General features: G+C 32.2%; 3 protein-coding genes across 3 annotated transcripts; all 3 read left to right on the top strand.

Annotated features, from left to right (window-relative positions):
- The first annotated feature begins 4,951 nt into the window (after window positions 1–4,951).
- Window positions 4,952–7,985, top strand: LOC114730471 (uncharacterized). The gene is made up of 6 exons (XM_028917554.1): window positions 4,952–5,044; window positions 5,555–5,776; window positions 6,416–6,580; window positions 6,721–6,774; window positions 6,923–7,069; window positions 7,605–7,985. The coding sequence occupies exons 1-6, from the start codon at window positions 4,952–4,954 to the stop codon at window positions 7,983–7,985; spliced, it is 1,062 nt and encodes a 353-aa protein (XP_028773387.1).
- Window positions 7,986–9,939: 1,954 nt separating this feature from the next.
- On the top strand, window positions 9,940–12,049 carry LOC114730472 (uncharacterized). The gene is made up of 7 exons (XM_028917555.1): window positions 9,940–10,038; window positions 10,179–10,265; window positions 10,352–10,588; window positions 10,805–10,969; window positions 11,055–11,126; window positions 11,222–11,359; window positions 11,672–12,049. The coding sequence occupies exons 1-7, from the start codon at window positions 9,940–9,942 to the stop codon at window positions 12,047–12,049; spliced, it is 1,176 nt and encodes a 391-aa protein (XP_028773388.1).
- A 6,916-nt stretch (window positions 12,050–18,965) lies between these two features.
- Window positions 18,966–19,427, top strand: LOC114730473 (uncharacterized). Its single transcript, XM_028917556.1, has one exon. The coding sequence runs from the start codon at window positions 18,966–18,968 to the stop codon at window positions 19,425–19,427; it is 462 nt and encodes a 153-aa protein (XP_028773389.1).
- The last annotated feature ends 771 nt before the right edge of the window (window positions 19,428–20,198 follow it).

Below are 20,198 nucleotides of genomic sequence, written 5' to 3' on the forward strand. Positions count from 1 at the left end.
TTGGTTACTAAAATTAACAACAGAATTTATTGACGGAAAATTTCTATCACTGAATAAGCGATGAATTAGTGACAAATTAGTGACCGAATTTTATTCCGTCACTAAATTCTGTCACAAGTCTGTCGCTGATTTTGTTTTAAATGATTAGTGATGGAAAAATTCAGTTACTAACTCCTATCACAAAACATTTTGTGACGGAAATTAGTGACATAATTTTTCTGTCATTAATTTTCGTTGCAATTCCGTCACTAATCCGACACAAAAAATAAAATATAAATATATAATAATTATTTTTAAACTTATTATTAAAATAAAAATATAATATATCATAATTTTTAAATACTATATTATATAAAAATTAAAAAAGATAAATATTATAAAAGAAAATAAAAATAAAAATATACAATATAGTTATTACTTCTCCGGTTCATAATATAAGACTTATTTAACTAATTTGATTAGATTAAGAAAGTTAGGTAAGTTAGTTGATAATAAAAAATATGATATTTTTTTCATAAAACATCATAATCATCTTTCTTAATATCCTCCTCCCATCTTCTACTTGATCATGGTTGAGGGAGTATCCATAGGGGTAATTTAGAAAAAAATGATAAATATGAGAAATAAGTTTTATATTTAGGACCAAAATTAACCTAACAATTAGGTCCTATATTAAGGATAGGAGGAGTATTTTGGTAAATATATGAATGAAAATATAAATTATTAGAAATTTTTTACTAAAATAAATATTATATTTGTATTTGTTATTAAAAATATTATATATATTTATTTTTGCATAAAAATTTCACAGGTGCTTCTCACCTCAACTCGCAAAGGCTTCAGCACCCATGTAGGAGGTGATGGAAGAGCATGGTGTGATCAAGAGTACGGGCAAAGAGCCCAAACAAAGAAGTCCAACATTCCAAAAAGATCCATTATAAGGTATTGGTGGCCCAATGATAAGAGCAAGGACCAAAGCTATAAGAGGCCCTAAATTTTCTAATAAAAGAGCTAAAAGAGTTGGAACCCATTTATTTGGAAGAAGCACATTTTAATGAGCTTAAAAGGAGTCCAAAAATGGTGATCACATTGCTAGAAGCCCAACAAGATGATGTACAAGGCCCATGTGTGGTTCAAATTGAAGAATTCACTTAAAATACCATGTGACAAGCATGTGCCTTAGACAAGGATCATAAGTGACGTCCAAGAATCTTCAAGAAGGCATCATTATGAATTGATTATGATTTAAATTCGTTTTTCTGGTCAAGAAGTGTTCTAGAAGATCATGTTTTGATCTACTTTCCTATTTTTAAATAGTAGACTTGCTCTTGAAGTTTAAGTTATTTCTTTTTATTTCTATGTAATAAATGGTGCCTCCTATAGTCAAATAATCATTAATGAGGTATCATCCCTAGCATTTATGTCTTACGATGTTGATTCTAGCGTGTTCTATTGTTGCCTATATATAGGCTAGGTTTTTTGTAATTGAATTTAGATTTAAATGAATGAGAATTGAGTTTATTTCTCTCTAAGTGAGCTTTGCTTGCATCCTTGTATTCTCGTAAGAATACTTGACAGTATCAAGGGATTGATCAACCTTGTGGCATCTTCATGGCTAGGGTTGTAAGAGACAGGTTCTCTTAAGGTCCTACCTTGATCAACCACCCGTTCGTTACTTGATTCTAGCCGGTCCGTACATCCCCCCATATCAGGAAGTCTCAGGATCGAACCAATGCATAAAAATTTCACAGGTGCTTCTTAGCTCAACTGTTAAAGGTTTCAGCACGTATGTAGGAGGTCTCAGGATCGAACCAACACTCCTTCACAAAATTGAGCCAATTTGTGATGTGGTGATTATGTGGACAAGGCAATGACTTGGAGGCTCATAATGTTGGACAAGTGGCGATAATGTAGATGATGGGATGAAGTGGTTGTGATGAAAAATTCCGTCATAAATCCGTCACTATTCTGTGACAGAATTTTTGTGTGATATCTGCCGCTAATTACTGATAGATTATTGACGGAATATTCCCGTCACTAATTTTTATTGCTAATACATTAGTAATACATCACTAATTAGCAACGAAATTTTGAATTTTGTCACTAATTATTTAGTGACGGTGGAATTAGTGACGGAAAAAAATTCCGTCACCAACTAAAATCTGTCATTAATTCGTTGCTAATTTTGATTAGTGACAGGAATTCTGTCACTAAATTTTGTCATTAATTTGATTTTTTTTTGTAGTGCCAGAAAGCGCACACACCCCCATTTTAGTTTAGTCAATCAGATAATCTAATTTATTCACCTTACTGTAACTTAATCAGTCAAGAATATTGCATTTGGATGGTGGACATCGGACTTCTTCGGTTCAACTTCAAAATATTCCACATTTCATTTCTTATGATCAATATAATATCTTATATACTTTAGAATTGCACTGATGATTCTCCATTTTATTGTGATTCAAAAGCAATAGGTAATATCGATGTTATTTTCTCTTTTTATATAAAACGGAGAAATAACTCATAATACACGCGAATACTTCAAGAATAAATCTATTATGAAAATTGAATAGTTTCCAAATTAAATTCCAGGTAAAAGCTGAAAAGAGAAACTTAAACTAGACTTAATACGCTGCTGAACAGGTTGACACCTCAAAAGATGATGATGATGATGATGATGATTATGATTATGATTATTATTATTATATCTAAAATTTCTCTATATAGATAATGAACAAGATCCAAACGAAGGAAATTGGGAGATGTATAATGATAATGATCACCAAGTTTTGTCTCCTAATCCTAAGATGAGTTGGTCAATTACTTTGACAATTCCAACGGCTGCGATATTGTCCCCAGTGGCTATTTTGATTATTGGAGCACCCACTTCTATTATGGTGATCTCGGAAGTAAACCTAATTATCCATGATTATGAATCCTGAATTTGGAAGAAAAAAAAAAGAAAGAAAAGATGTCAGTGATGTACAGTCCTTCTCTAGTTTTTGGTTTAATTTTGCAATAGTAACGTCTTAAAATATAGAATTGTTGGTGAAAGGTGTAGTAGTGACTTTCCAAGCAGAAAAGCAAAATGTATTATTCTCAGTGTTATTGTATTTCCGTATATACTACGATCAATTCTAAATATAAAAACTAGTTAAAGATTTAATTTGATCATAAATATGAAAGTGTGATTCACTTTATTTCCTATATTTATTTATTTTTCCATAAATACTCCTCATAGTCATTATACGTATTAAATGATTTTTATTATAATGCACATGATTAATAAGGATATTTTAGAAAAGACAACTCCTATTTATTACAAATAACTAACTTAACTAATTTTCTTAATATTCGCAAATTAGTTATCTAACTCTTGTATAAGAGATCATTTTACATAATGTTCATCCTGTTCTTTATCCTCATCGCACTCTCTTATTTGGTTTGTGAATATATCTTCAAGTGAACAAATAATAGATACAATCTGACAACGCCCAATTTCCAGGCCTATAGAATATTCTGCAGGTCACTTCTTCTTCGTCAAGGGCCACGGTTTAGACTATGCAAAGATGGAACATAGTTATACTTGACTCATCGCACCAATAAACTAAAAGCAGATGTTTATACTACCTATGGGATGGATCAGCTAACTTTTTTGGACATACGAGCTACAGTAACAGCCTAATCACATATTGTTAGGACGTTCAAGTGTAAGTAAACTTAGGTTGATATAGGATGTTTCCCACCAGATAAAATTGGGCTTAATGAGTAATATATAGTTAAGTGAAATTAATGACTCATAAATTTGAGCCTTAAATTATGAGTTAAGGTGTGATATTCTTCACTATTTTATTATTCCCCTGTTTTGAGTTTTGCTCCCCGTTCCTCGCCCGATGTTTGGTACAAGGGAGTTAGAGGAGAGCAGATGGAATGGAATAGAAAATTTTAACGAGCTTAATTTAAAAAATTGGAGAAGTGATGTTATAAAATTTTGATAAAGAAAAGATGAAAGATAAAAGAGTAAGTAAAATTAGTTAAAGTTCTTAACCACAACTCTCTCATGTTTTTTTATTTTTCTCATACCAAACGGACCCTTAGGCTTTATAAGTAGCATATAATCGGTGAAAGGACGCATAAATTGAAGTCTTAGGGTTGCAAAGATGTCGTGTCATCAACTACTTATCACCCATTTATTTATTCTCTCCCCCTATTCCAAGTTTCACTTCCCTCCCTTATACGTATAATGTCCTAATGAGTAAATCAATATTTAATATAGTTGAAAAATAGTCAATCTTTTTCATAAAAAAGTTATATTTTGAAAATTTTAAAATAAAAATGAAAGGACTAATTAAAAACCCTTTTATGCATCCTCTTAAAGAGTGATATTTTGAAATCTGGAGTAGGAAATGGAGAGAAAATATGTTCGAAGAGAGCAAGATTGAAAGGAAGAAGAGGTAGGGAGAGAGATAATTAAAAAAGATTTATCTTCATAGTTGTGAGTACACATCGCTCGTAGCACTTACAAGTTATACACAGTAAGTTTGACATTTTTATATTATTCTCATAACTTCATCATCACAGAAGGATCAATATGCCAATTTAATTCCCACCTAGACGACTAATCATCTAGTGATTGGGAGTCAAGCAGCAATATTGTTATTGGGTTGCTCGATCAATCAAAGTAAAATAAAGAATCAAAATACAGATGCCTTTTGGAATAAAAATCTCCTCAAAAAAGGATAATCAAGTAATTTCCAGAAAGCACAAATCATCCTATAAATTTGTGCTCCATCAAGTCGTAGAGTATCCATTGAGAATTTTGGTTTAGGTGCTTGCTTAGCTTCCTATTTCCGATCAACCAGCTCCAATGGCGGACAAACTAGGAAATGAGAAGACTTGGATGGTGAGTATGATTTTCTTCTTGTTGTTGTGTTTTGTTCACATGACAATGGCAGGTCAAGAAACAGTCAACAAAGCTAAGGAACTTGAGGTTGAGAAACTCTTGAAGAAGTTGAATAAACCAGCCGTTAAGTCCATTAAGGTTACAGTTTAGCCCCCTTCCACTATTTTTGGTTAATTATGATTGACATTTAAATTCAAAAATTTGACCACTACTCATTCAATCTTAACTTTGTGTTAGACTACCAATTTGCAAACTTAGTTTCATTTTATGTGAAAAAGAAGATTATATGATTCATTATGCTTTGGCAGTTAACGTTCTTATATAGTAGAATATCAAGAACATGCATTATGCTAATTTTTGTCGAGTTCCACTTAAGAAGAAATTTATATATTTCTGGGTTTTATAATTTATCATTATATTTGTGTTAACGTTTAGTATTATAAAATAAAATAAAAAGCAGAGTCCCGATGGTGACATAATCGACTGCGTACATATTTTAAATCAACCAGCTTTTGATCATCCGAAGTTGAAGAATCACAAAATTCAGGTAAAATAATTTATTTTGATTATTTGTCCTTTTTGTTATATAAATTGGATTTTCTCGCCCACAATTCTGAGGCTTAAAATTGTATTCTATATTCGATGAAGATGAGGCCAACATTCTGTCCAAAAAGAAGCAATTTTTCACAATCAAACCCAATTGCTCAATTGTGGCACCAAAGTGGAAATTGTCCAAAAGGAACCATTCCCATAAGAAGAACAACAAAAGATGACGTATTGAGGGCAGATTCTATCCATCAATTTGGGAAGAAGATCAATCAGACCATTCCTGATCTGTCTGGATCATTATACTCTACTAATGGCCATGAGGTACTAATATTGCCAGTTATCAATTTCTCCAGATTAAAAAAAAAAGATAGAAAATCAATATGTTAAGTCCCTCGCTATAACATTTTCACCTCATTTTTAATTCAGTTCTAATTATAGTTTTTCCTTTTCATTTGGTCCTTATACTTTCCTTAATGATAGGTATTAGTCCCTATACTCATTATTTGTTAGTTTGTAAGAGGAAGGGCATGACTAACCATGATGACATGGTTCTTATGCGCTCGACATGCATCTGAATTAATTTTACCGTGTTGATTTAAATACAATCATGAAAACCAACCATATTATAGATTATATAAGGATGCGTGAGGAGACAACTATGAACATAATAATGTACTTTTATGTTGATAATAAAGAAATTTTATTTCATTTCCAAAAACTTTTTTATTTTGTATTTTGTGACAACTTACATGCATTTTTAGTTAGTATTCACATAAGCTCTAATTAACAGATTATTAGCGTAAGAACTAAAACCTATAATTGCGACCTAGTTAAACATCCAGTGAAACCGTAAGAACTGGCCATTTAATTTTTCCCAAAAGACTTATTTGTGTAGATGTTTTGCATATATTGATTATATCATTATATTTTTCTTTGTTTCGTTGTGTTTGGTGCCTCTAGTATGCCATAGCCGATTTGCGAGGAAATAGATACTATGGAGCCCAGGCATCCATAAACATTTGGAAGCCCCACGTTCAAGAATCCAATGAATTTAGCCTCTCTCAAATTTGGATTGTGAATAGTGATGATTCTAATAAGGTTGAGACCATCGAATCTGGTTGGCAGGTATATATACGACATATATATGCATATATGTTCCGTATATAATTTCTTGGACATCACATGTATATGGATGAGTGCATTTCTATATTTCTCTTCAAGGAATACTATTTTTGATCTGTCTGTTCCTTGGTTTGGAAAATCAGATCTATCAAGGACTATATGGGGATGATAAACCCAGACTTTTTATATATTGGACAGTAAGTTCAAATCTCTCTTACCAACCTAGCTATAATTTGTTGTGTCCTCAAATAATTGCATTTGTTGTTATATATTAATTACTGTTATTATTTTTAATACATATACATACATATATATACACACCACACGCCTTTTTCTTGCCCATAGAGCGACTCATATGACCGCACTGGATGTTACAATCTTGGCTGCTCTGGCTTTGTTCAAGTTGATAATAAAATAGCAGTTGGAGGCAGCCTGCAACCATTCTCCGTATATGGTGGTTCTCAATATGCATTCTCCATCCTTATCTGGAAGGTAAGGTCGTTTTGAAAACAGAAAACCAAACAAGTGTACCAGTACATAAATGATTAATTTTATTGGCTCAAACATAAAAGTTAAATGGTTAAAACTTGAAGAACTATGTTAAATGAGCTAAAGTTCATGCATTGAGTTATAACCAAATCAAAAATACATAACTGATCAATTATGATCAACCCGTTCTTTTTCCTTCTTGCAATAGAGAAAATCGGGTAAAAAGTTTCTATTTGAAAATTTTATTGGCAAGAAAGATCTTATATATTTTTATCCATAAAAAAGTACGGGTACTTTGTAGGATTTCATAAACAGAAGATACTTGTACTCAAATTTAGATTTTTCTAGTAAATAAAATTTCTAAATAAGGACTGTTCACCAATTATCTCTTTGTAACAAAACATATAGCCCTTGAGAAATCCAAACAATTCATATCAGCAGTAATAAACTCGAAAGAAACCCTAATGGCATAATATCATATGATTCCCTCTGTGTTTGAGAAAAAATATAACAATAATTATGATGATGGATGGGGCAGGATCCAGGAAGTGGAAACTGGTGGATGTTACTTGGGAATAGTATATTTGTGGGATATTGGCCAGCTTCTTTGTTCAATCATATGTCTGGGAGTGCATCAAATGTGCAGTGGGGAGGTGAAATAATAAACATAAGGTCTTACGGCCAGCACACCACAACAGGAATGGGAAGTGGTTATTTCCCTCAAGCAGGATTTGGAAAGGCTAGCTTCTACAAGGACGTTTCTACTGTTAATAGAAATAATTATCTTGTGTCTCCAAGTAACTTTGGCACTTACGCTAGCAATGCCAAGTGCTATGATATTACCCCATTTGGTCATTCTAATAACTGGGGTGCCTACTTCTTCTATGGAGGTCCTGGAAGAAACCGAGACTGTCTGTAGAAAAACTATATGAGAAGTTTAAAAAGTCTAAATCTATCTTGTTATGTCAAGCAAATAAAGAAAGGAATTGTGGCGTGAGTACTATAACTGCGTGATGGGATCTGTATCAGATAAGGCTTGATAAAGACAAGTCCTTATAATTTAGAATGTAATATTATGTAGTGGGACAATATGCAATGTCATATTGTGATATCCTTTGACCCAAAAAAATCAGATTGTGTTACTAGCTTCAGTTCTTAATATAAGACCTACTTGACTAATTTAAAGAGATTAAAAAAGCTAATAATTTTTCTTAATAAAAACTGAAGCTGCATTAAAACAAAAAACGAGTACATACAACAGAAATTAACAACCCTATCCTTCATCAACATCTGTCTCCTGAGCAAGAAATGGAGGTTGATGAAGGAGCAAAAATTTCCCGATCCTATGCGCCAACTTAACAAGCCTATCAGCAATAGTGAGATAATCCTTGTACACATGAGTAATGTTAACTTGCCAATCTCTATGAATATTAAGTCTAGCCTCATCCACCGCATCCTTAAAAGGGTGATCTCTATCACAGCCTCTAAGGCAAATATTAATTGCTTCGATACAATCAGAGAGTAAAATGATTTTCCCGTGGCCGTATATGAATCCAATTAGCTCTGCAATCGCCTATGAAACTGCAATCAGTTTACAACTAAATCCACAAATGCATCTGTCCTGTGAGAAAGCTACTAAATTACTTTAAAGTATTTTTAATTTTTTTTTCCAAACTAATTTGACTCACTTTTGATTTATAATATAATGATACACAGATGTATTTTAGAGAGATCATGTAATATATGTTATAATTTAGTAATTTTTTAAATCTATCCAAATTAATTAATTGGGTCCTATATTAAAAACTGAAGGTAGTGGTATGTTATAAATTTTGCATACAATGCAGAGGTTCTGCATACGTACACACATAAATATATGTGTGAGTATGTATTGTATCATAATATTGACTGATTTTATAAATTACTTTTACATTTCACAAGACAAATTAATTTTATGATGATTACAAAATGTTTATTTAAAATTTCAAATGGATTGGTTCTTAAAATAATGATATTATGGAAAAAAATAATGGGTAATAGATTAGTACTCTTAATTTTTTTTTTCTAAAAAATATTTCTTATCCCACGTATTATCTTCAGGAAATACAATACTTTAAATGAAGATAATTTTAACATTTTTAATAAATAAATATTTTTATGTTGAAACTTCTCATTTTTTGTATTGGGCCTAACTTGGCCAGTACTTGCCCATCTCAATCCAGACCCAGTCATCCCCAGGCAAGGTTTAAACATGAGCTGCAATAGTCGGACTCGACCAAACCAATCCATACGCGGAAATGCAAGTCTCTCCTTGTTGTACGGGGAAAATTTTCTCTTTATAACCAATTGAAACACATGAAAAAATTTGTAAGAGGTGTTGTTTTATTATTTGCAAATTGCAAGTCTTCTTTACAGATTCTGCAATCATCCTTAATTTTTAAGGATTTTTCACATTTGGCAACTTGTACTTTTCAAAAATAAATTATAGATTAAATGACCAAACAATTATATATATATTACCGTTAAATAAACCAAATCCCGATGTGGAAAAGAGGAATTAATCAAATCCCCGTGATTGCTGGGTTAGGAATCCCCTTGATCTAGACATTAAAAAATTTCCTTTATGCGATGCCTTCTTTAATCCTTGTTACCAGATTCATCTTGCAAGGAAAATCTTGTCAAGAAGGATAATATCAAATAATTTGAGATTGTAACAGCACAAATCAGCCCATAAATTCCGGTGTCATCGTCTCGAATAACCACTTGGGAACTTCCACAAAAGGTACTCCATATTTCTCACTACGGCGAACAAATTAAGAAATAAGAAGACTTGGGTTGTGTTCTGCTTCCTGTTCCTTTTTGTGCAAATGACGATGGCAAATCGAAACCTCAAAGATGGTAATTCTATCCAGAAACTTGATGCTCAGAAGCTTTTGAAGAAGTTGAACAAACAGGCTGTCAAGAGTATCAAGGTAGACATATGCGTGTTTATATATAAAGCAAGCAAGCAAGTGAATTTTTTTTTTGGGTACTTTTACTGAAAATTTGAAATTATTTGTGGTTTTTACAATTTATGATGCTCTGTGCTAACAATTTGTCTGATTAAATGCAGAGTCCTGATGGAGATATAATTGACTGTGTTGACATTTTAAAACAACCAGCTTTCGATCACCCAAAACTGAAAAATCACAAAATTCGGGTACGAGGTTTCCCTTTTGTTTTACTATTTCTCTGGTTCAAATTTTGAAACCAGGCAATTATTAATTATTTCTTACATGATTGAAGATGAGGCCAAGCTCTTACCCAGAAGGGATAGTATTTGAAGAAAGCAACGTGGCATCAAAATCAGCGCCAATTTCTCAACTTTGGCACCAAAGTGGAAGTTGTCCAGAAGGAACCATTCCTATTAGAAGAATAACAGAAGAAGACATATTGAGGACAAGTTCTACACAAAAATTTGGGGAGAAGAATCTCCAGACAAGCCATTTACCGTCATACGCTGGAGGTCAACGTGTCAACGAAGTATCACTAAATGTGGTCTCTCTAATAACCAGACTACAAGCTTAGTGTGTGTTTTGTTTTGTTTATTGTAACGAGCATAAATTCTTAGGAGAATCACATCCCAAAAGCTAGCTGTTAGAGTTGGGGAACAAAGGCCTCATCAGGCCTCTCATTGTAGCCTTCTGATGCGAGATGTATGACATTTATTTGATGTTTTTATATTCTTGGAGTGTCCAGCATGCCTCAATTTTTGTGAAAGGGGATAAATATTATGGAGGCAAGGGAACCATGAACGTTTGGAACCCTAAAGTTCTACAGGACGTGGAATGGAGTGTATCTGCAATTTGGGTTATGAATGATGCTGATAAACAAAAACTCAATGCAATTTTTGCTGGTTGGCGGGTAAAATAAAAAATATAAGTATTAGAAAGCATATGAACAAATACAAACGTATTTTGACTTGCTGCTTTACTTTTTGCACAATCAGGTGAATCCATATCTATATGGGGATAATCGAACCAGACTTTTTACATTTTGGACTGTGAGTTCCAACTTCCAAGTTCTTAGCAGCCCCACAATTCTTCTTCTTGCTTTTTAAAATGTTTTATCAATTTCTTTGTGTGATGTCGTTGATCTTTTCTTAATATTTGTGAGATGACAGGATGTTATGATCTTCGCTGTTCTGGCTTTATCCAACTTAACGCTGGAGTAGCCGTTGGAAGCACAATCAAACCCTTATCTGTATACAATGACACAAATTCCCAATATGATATCACCATCATGATCTGGAAGGTGCCATTTTTCCTTAGTTGTGTCCTCTCTCTTTGCAGGAATATATAGCTTCACCAATTAGAAAATTACGTATTCCATATACTTCGGTTTATGTATATAAGTTATACAAAAAGCCACGTTAATATTCATATGTTATAAGGCCTTGAACTTAACTCCAACAACTAGCTTTTGAGGTGTGGTTCCTCTAAGAACTTGTGCTTGTTACAAAGCTTGATCTATTTGTCTTTTTTATAACTCCGGCTTACATTAGAATATCAAGAACCGTGTAAATATTTTTTTTTGAAATAGAAAATTTGTATAATTAATGAGCAGGACAAAAGCAACGGAGACTGGTGGATGCAATACGGTGCTGATAAAGTTATGGGATATTGGCCTTCGTCTCTGTTCACGCACCTCTCTGATAGCGCATCAATCATACAGTGGGGGGGTCAAATTGTAAATGCAGCAACTAATGGGCAACACACCACAACTCAAATGGGAAGTGGGCAATTTCCAAGAGAACATTTTGGAAAAGCTAGCTATTTCAAGAACATTAAGTTTGTTAATGGTCAAAACCAAATGGTTCCTGCTGATAACACTTTCCCTCAGGTTGATCGTCCCAATTGCTATGATGTCCAATCTGGCCGTTCTGATGACTGGGGAAGATTCTTCTATTTTGGGGGTCCTGGCAGAAACCCTAATTGTCCATGATCTTTGTTTGATTCGAATAATAGATATATCTAAAAGCAATATTAATGGACTATGATGTTCGAATTTGCCAAATGTTTTATTCATCAGTATACGCCTTACAAGCTCATCTTTTCTCGTAGCAAGACCCTTAAATTATTTTGGAAAGAGCGTCACGATTGATTTAAGACACATGTTATATATTTCACTTCTGTCATTTTTGTGCTTTTATTACGCATTTGGTAGTGCTATGATTCATGAAAATATGGAATTGAAGCTCATAAATTAAAATTTGCATTTTGATTATTTGGTTGCTATTCATTTGCTATATTTAGATTTTTGTCAAACTTTAAAAATTTATAACTAATTATAAAAAATTTATATGAGGATTCTTTGAAATTCTATTTTTAAAGTTCTGGAAATCATTTATTTACGTGAGAAAAAAAAATGATTTTGGCATTGAGATGTGCCAATCAATATAGTTTATTAGTTTTCTAAAATTACTCTAGTTTTTTAACAGATTTTTTTTGCCTTAACTTTAAAATTCACAACTCATGTTTCATACTTTTATACTATTTTTGTACAAAAATGCCAAAAAGAAAACAAATGAATTTCATTGCATTCAGTTAGTTAAAAAGAATTTCCAAAACCAATCCATTTGTCAACTTACAGTTTTCAATACTTAGCTAACTTAAGAATCAAGAGTGACTTGCTGAAAATTTGAATTTCAGTGACTATTTTCATTGTTGAAAGCTCTCTATTTTTCTTGCAGCGGTGAAAGCCACGTCATCAGGTACTAACCCAATTTCTCTTGCTAAGTAACAAATTTTGAGTCTAGGGATCAATACCTATAACTAAGGGAAGTGTAATAAGAACACAATAAAAAGAGAAAAACTATAAGGACTTCATTAAAAATGAAGTCAAATTATAGTAATATGCATATTAATTGTCCCTTAATGTTATGATAAGTTCATGCATCTCATCCCTTAATATTATTATATGTTCATCATTCAAATGCAGCGCACCAGAAAATGGTAAAGTTTGGTGGTAGGAAGTAGTTACCAGTAATAAGTTAACCAGTGTATTGATTATGGTTTTTAGTTTGCCAAGTAATGGAGTCAACTGATGAATCCTATGGCAGTGATTTTAATGGAAATTTTAGTGGCAGGAGAGAGTTACCGGTACGCAATAAGTTAGGTTAACCCGTGTGATTGGTTTTTTTTTTTTTTAGTTTATTCAAATCGAATGATCTATCAAATTCCACATATTATAAGTAACTTTATTGGATTTTTTTTATAGAAAAATCTAGGCGAGTTGGGTTCTGGTAGCTTACCAGGATCAGAGTATACCTCTAGGTTTAATAAGCGGTTATAGAAATACTTACACATTGCCTACCAAAAAAGCTCCCACATGTTGAAGTCATGATCTTATAGATTATGAGCTAATTCTTTACTAACTGGACCAACTGTTGATTGTAACTTCATTAGATTTCACTAAGACATAGTGTGCATTAGTCTTTTTTGGTTCAACTCCAAAAACCTGTATTGAATTGATTTGATATATTTACTATAATTAATCTATGTCCATTCTACCTAATATATGTGTGTCCGTGTGTGTGTGTGTGAGAGAGAGAGAGAGAGAGAGAGAGATGTATGTATAGGATAAAGATCACCTAAGTTGTGTTTCCTAATGCTTAATTACTTTTCAATCATACTGGCCATTCTATGTGCTGCGATATATATATATTGCCCCCAATGGTTACTCTGATGATTGGGGCAACCACTTATGATGGTTACTAATGTTAGCGTGTTTCATAATGTTTGCTTCGTGCGATAACATGATAGATTTATTATTTCATTCCGTAATAATATATAAAATTAATATTTTATACTGATTTAAGTAATTTAATTTTTTATGATAATATCAATAACAATAAATTATCAGTTCAATTCATTCTTTATTCCTAGCTAATATATTTAAATCATAAGATATGATGAATCAAAATATACGTGTAAGTCTCATCTTTTATTGCTTATATATTGAAAAATCACAAACTTACTTTATTTATCATTCGTGTGTACACCCTTGGACACACACATAAACATAGCAAACATTCTTTCTATCCTATTTTAGATTTTATAAGTTTATTATTATTTATTTAATTTGGGTTATTTTATATATATATGAGAATTTAAGTTTTTTTTTATGTCAATAATTAATTTTTTTGCTTGCTCATAATATTCTTCATATTAGAGGTAATATAATTCCAATTAGAGATAATCATGTTTAAGGTATGGTTAAGCACTAAATATGAGCATATTTTTCAGGAGGGATTTGAGCCTCATTATTTTTCCTATGATTTTTTGTCACATATTCTTTCTTATATTTAATCTCATCAAAGTTCTCATATTTCTTTTCCATTTTTTTTTATGATTACAGATTTATAAAATTAATAATCCAACTAAACTCTAAAATTTTGCTAATGATTAGAAATCGGAATTGGGACATACTGTGCATATTTCAAATCGAAAAGTAAGATATTTTTACTGGGCTGCTCGATCGATAATGTAAATTGAAGAATGATAATGAAGCATGAAGCCTTGGTGGACTAGTAAAAATAAGAAATACACCCCAAATTACCTCTATAAGTGGCCATCGTTTCGTTTCGTGTACAGAACACATGGAGTTAGTGAATCCCATAGCTCTCTAATAATTTTTCTAGCACTATAAAATGTTTTACTCTTTCTTGTACCAAAAAAATTTTACTCTTTCAGCAATAAATGTAGGAACTAATTAAAGAATTATTTACCACTTAATTTTCTTTTATCTTCCAAATTTATAAGGCTTGTTTGTTTTTTTTTTTTTGGTTCTTAGAACAAATTTATAAAAATTTTCTTTAAAATAAGAGTTGAGAATAAAAAAATGCTTGAATGATTTTTTTAAAATCACATTTGAAATAAAAAATAATAAAATAATCACATTTGGGAGGCCACGGTTGCCGCGTCAGCAGTAGGTGAGAAGAGAAGAAGGTTTTACCAATTTTTCAAAAAAAAAAAAAAAAAAAAAGAAAAATGTAAATTTCTTTTTTAGTTTTTAAAACCATATTACTGTATGTTTGTTTTTGTAGAACAACCAACTAAAACAACTTATCAAGTATTTTTTTGTTTTTAAAAAATACAAAATTGTTTTCAAAATAAGAAACCAAAGAAGTTGGTGTAAAGTTGGGGTTTCATCAAAAAATTGCATTTTTCTTTGAATTATCTGTGTATTGATTGAACATATTAAAGTCGGGGTTTCATTAATAGGGTTTTAATGCAAATAATTAAAAAAGGATATTTTTGACTTTGAGCAACCAACACTCTTTTTTTTATATAAGTAATTAACTTAACTAATTTTTTTTAACATTTGTAAGTTAGTTATATAGGTAGCTTCTACATTTTATTCATAATAGAGTATTAATTTAACCCGAATAAAATTTGAAGATGTGGACCCAAAAATCTGGGGAGGAATTTCCAAGTTCCAACATTAATGTACAGAGTATCACGACGCCCAAAGGCTTTTAGGTTATTCAGTTGTCCTGTTCCTACCTACATTATATAAAGTCATGTAAACAAGCAATCATACATTGTTTTGAGGTTATTTATTCCCCTATAGTTTATAATGTATGATTGCAGAGATTTCCTTTACTTGGTGACATTTGATTTAATAAAAAGTATATAAAAGAATTGCACAATCGTATAGCTGTTAGACTATAAGATATATTTTCTCCTCTTTAAGCTTTGTCCTTGAAAAGGAAAAGAAAGATGGTTTGCATAGGGGAGAATAAGAAAGGATCATCTTACATTAAAATGCAGAATTTGATAAAATGGATTTTATTTCATCTTTTTAGAAAATTAATAGAACGTTATCTCAATAACACTCATTTATATTTCTAAAGTAAATCCATTATTAAAATTGAATAATTTCCAGAGATTAAAAAGAGAAACTTGAAGAAAAACCAGAATTTCAATGATCAGAAGATACTCAAAATACCAGCGCTAAAAAAAAGGGAAGAAAAAGCTGAGAGAGCTTCCTCATTTAAAACTTTCGGCAAGTTTAAATTGACATTTTAGGAAACAGGAAAAGATTTAGATAATTTGCAAAACAATCATTTTAATAACTGTTGGTATTATTAATTAACATTAGAATATCACGCATATGCTTATTTTGTTTCATACCAGCCAGTGTTGGTTGTTTTCTTGTTAAATTATTAAAAGATGTCTCTTCTTGCAAGAAGAATATTTTTCCAAAAAAAAAAAAATCGATTAATTTTCCAAACAGCATCGACCATCATATAAATTGTTGCATGAACAAAAAATCTTGAATATCCATTTCAGAATTTTCATTAAGTTGCTTGCCTCATATTTCTCGGCTTCAATTCAATTTTATTATATATATATATATTTTACCATAAAAGTCAAATGATACAAATTATCAGTTTAATTTTTTATGGATTTTCCATTTTTATTAAAAAATTTTTTTGGAGATAGAGTTCTTTTCAAATAAAAAAGAAAAAAAAATTAAACTTTTGTTTTGTGTAAGCTTTACGTCTCTATGCAATTTTCATGCAAGATTTATACAAGTATACGGGTTGGTGCCGCTCGGAGGTAAAAGGTTAAGTGATATATAATTAGAACTAATGCTATGACCCAAAACTAATATCATCAAATGTGGAGAGAATTAATGTATAATAATAATTAAAGAAAATTCCTTATTCCAGTAATTTCTACTCGTTGGGTTTTATTTAAAGGTTGAGAGAAGATATTTTTTTTAACCTATTATGAGTTACATCGCTATATTACTCTTTATTTAATATTATCACCCAAAAATAATATTATCAGATGTGGACACAATTAATATATAATAATAATAATAACTAAAGAAAATTCCTTATTCCACTAATTTCTACTCGTTAGGTTTCATTAATAAGGTAGGAAGAAATTTTTTTTTTATCCTATTATGAGTTACATCACTAAATTTTCAACATAGATGTACAATTTTATTCTTTATTTATTATTATGTAGACTTTTTTTCATGATATATAATGTATATTAAATTAGGGTAGGGTTGGAAAGGTTTTAAATCTTAAGCATGGATAATGAGATTTAATATTTTTCTTGATTTTGCTGTAACATGTTGAAAGTAATTTAAAAATTAGTCTAGATATGTATGTGGGTCCATCTTTCATCATATATTCATCTGGCCTTTATTTATACATGCTTCACAGTTTATACAAATTAAAAAAATCTTAAATTCCAATAACAATGCCTTAAAATATAACAACTTTTCAACCTTACTTATATTCAACATATGCACTTTTCAAAAAAAAAAAATAACAATATACGCTATAATAAATGAAAGACAAAATAGTACATTAATTCATGTTAAAAATTTAATGATGTGACTTGTAAATAGAATAAAAAAAGTATTCTCTCCCTACCTTACAAATAAGACCAAAGGAGTACTTATTTATTATTTTAATTTGTCAATAGATGCCATTTGCAAGAAAAATCTATCAACCAAAAGGATAATTAAGTAATTTCCGAATATCCCAAATCACCTATAAATTTCTGGTTGATGAACTCTTGGACATGCACTTCAGAATCTTCATTTGGGTGCTTTACTTCATAGTTCTTAGCATCAATGGCAAACAAGACTTGGGTGGTAAGTGTGGTGTTCTGCTTCTTGTTCTCTTTTGTTCACATTACAAAGGCAGGTCAAGACAGAGTCGCCAAAGCTAAGGAACTTGAGGCAAATTGGTAGCATCATTTGTTCTTCTGAGTTTCGATTAAGAAGAAATTATGTTTGGGGTTTATGATTTATTATTGTTTTGGTTAACAGTTGGCGTTAAAAAAACGTAGAGTCCTGATGGTGACATAATTGACTACGTCCATATTTTACATCAGCCAGCTTTCGATCATCCCAAACTAAAAAATCACAAAATTCAGGTAAAACATATTAATTTACTATTATGTTTTATTGTTTTATTATTGGATTTTCAAACTATAACTGAATTCTGAGGCCAATTATTGGGTATTCAATGAAGATGAGGCCAACATTTCTTCCAAAAGGAGGGTCTTCAAAATCAAAGAAAATTGCTCAGTTGTGGCACCAAAGTGGAAGTTGTCCCGAAGGAACAATTCCTATAAGAACAATAAAAGATGACATAACGAGGGCAGGCTCTTTCCAACGATTTGGGATGAAGGATAGCAACACCATCCCTAATTTGTCTGAATCACTATATTCTCCCGGAAGCAACCATGACAAGTGTAGGAGGGTTTTAGAGTGTGGTTTTTATTGGCCTTCTCTATTTAAGGATGCTTATTCTTTCTGCAAGTCTTATGATAAGTGTTAGAGGTTTGGGAGTTTGGGTAGGAAGCATGAGATGCCTCTAAGACCTATGCATTTTTGTGAAATCTTTGATGTGTGGGGCATGGACTTTATGGGTCCCTTCCCTTCGTCTTTTGAGTTTTCATACATATTACTTGCAGTAGATTATGTGTCTTGATGGGTAGAGGCAATGCCAACTAGGAAAGATGATGCTTCTACTATTGCCAAGTTTTTACGTTCTCATATCTTTAGTAAGTATGGAATTCCAAGAGCAATCATTAGTGACCAAGGAACACACTTCTGCAACAAGACCATCAAGTCTCTATTGGCTAAACATGGAGTCAATCACAAGCTGGCCACTCCTTATCACCCTCAGACGAATGGGTTAGCTGAAGTCTCTAACCGGGAAGTGAAACGAATACTTGAGAAGATTGTGAAACCATCCCGTAAAGATTGGAGTGAAAGGCTTGAGGAAGCTCTTTGGGCTTACAAGACTGCCTACAAGACCCCTATAGGCATGTCCCCCCTCCGGTTGCTTTATGGCAAGGCTTGCTAATGTTGCCATCTACCTATGGAGATCGAGCACAAATCTTATTGGGCAATCAAGGCATGTGATGCAGATCTCGAATCTTCACTAGTCAATCAGAAGATGAAACTCCAAGAACTTGAAGAAATGAGACTTGAATCCTATGACAATGCCAGAATCTACAAAGACAAGCTGAAAATGATTCATGACAAACAGATTCTAAGGAAGCAGTTTCATGAAGGTGACAAGGTTCTAAAGTTTAAAGCCCGGTTGAAGCTGATGCCCGGGAAGTTTGTCACCAAGTGGGAAGGTCCGTTTAGAGTTACTAAAGTATATCCCTTTGGCACGGTAGAGCTCGTAGATGAGGAGACCGGTATAACTTCACAAGTCAACGGCCATCTGCTGAAGCATTACCATGAGGATCAAAGGCCCCCTGATCACAAGGTTGTTCCCTTCCACCCTACTCTTTTACTTTCTGTTGTGTTGCTGGTGATATCTGTTTGCTGAGATAGTTAGGAGTAAGTGTGGGGGAGGAAACTTCTCTAGTAGTTGTATGTAGCTATTTATTTCTATTTAGTAGTTGTTTGTTTTGTTTCCTCTTGATTCTGCCATCTCTTTTGATCACTTGATTTATGCTTGTCCATTTTCTTTTCACATTATCTTATCCTATCTCTCCCTTCTTTCTTCTTCGTGATAGTGATATGTTGTGCTTCGATTTCAAATCGGACTTCACAACTTCCACTTCACCCGAGAGTTTAGGTTAAGATAATGTTGTTTTTCTTACATTGAGGACAATGTATTGATCAAGTATGGGGGAGGGATTGTTGTTGAGTTGTTGAGTTTTTTTTTGGAAAAAAAAAATTTGCCTTTGGATTTGCTCCTGTTTCCTAAGTATTGCTGCTATAATTGCTCTTTCTTTGCCTTATTGGTTGATTTCTGAATTGCATTGCATGACTTGAGAGTGATTCTTGCTTGGAATTTTGCTGCTAGTTTCTATGTCCTCTTGCTTTCATTCGCCTCAGTGTTCTGCACTGCTGTATGGGCGAGTTGTTGTTTTCTCTGTTGCTGACTTTTGACTTTTGTAATCCTTGGGCATCTCTTTTAAAATCCTTTTGCACAATGCTTGTGAATGTTGCACGGCTGAGTTTGATTGCATTTGATTTAAGTGATCTCTGTTCTTAGTTGATTAGCATAGTAGAATGCCTTTGGTGCAGTGTTATTAACCTTGTTTCATAACTTGACCCATAAGGAGGAAACATCTTGGAGAAAGCCTTGATG

This window comes from Neltuma alba, unplaced genomic scaffold (genome assembly GCF_004799145.2).
Source record: "Neltuma alba isolate B1F8T4 unplaced genomic scaffold, ASM479914v2 tig00012734_pilon, whole genome shotgun sequence".
In the NCBI taxonomy this organism is placed as follows: Eukaryota; Viridiplantae; Streptophyta; class Magnoliopsida; order Fabales; family Fabaceae; genus Neltuma; species Neltuma alba.

Bases quoted from the DNA above. Each gene is read 5' to 3' on its own strand.
- LOC114730473 (XM_028917556.1), top strand. From the start codon at position 18,966: ATGGAGATCGAGCACAAATCTTATTGGGCAATCAAGGCATGTGATGCA.
- LOC114730472 (XM_028917555.1), top strand. From the start codon at position 9,940: ATGGCAAATCGAAACCTCAAAGATGGTAATTCTATCCAGAAACTTGAT. The intron at 10,266-10,351 runs GTACGAGGTTTC...ACATGATTGAAG, and splicing joins TGAAAAATCACAAAATTCGG to ATGAGGCCAAGCTCTTACCC. The intron at 11,360-11,671 runs GTGCCATTTTTC...ATTAATGAGCAG, and splicing joins TCACCATCATGATCTGGAAG to GACAAAAGCAACGGAGACTG.
- LOC114730471 (XM_028917554.1), top strand. From the start codon at position 4,952: ATGGCAGGTCAAGAAACAGTCAACAAAGCTAAGGAACTTGAGGTTGAG. The intron at 5,045-5,554 runs GTTACAGTTTAG...TATTCGATGAAG, and splicing joins CAGCCGTTAAGTCCATTAAG to ATGAGGCCAACATTCTGTCC. The intron at 7,070-7,604 runs GTAAGGTCGTTT...TGGATGGGGCAG, and splicing joins TCTCCATCCTTATCTGGAAG to GATCCAGGAAGTGGAAACTG.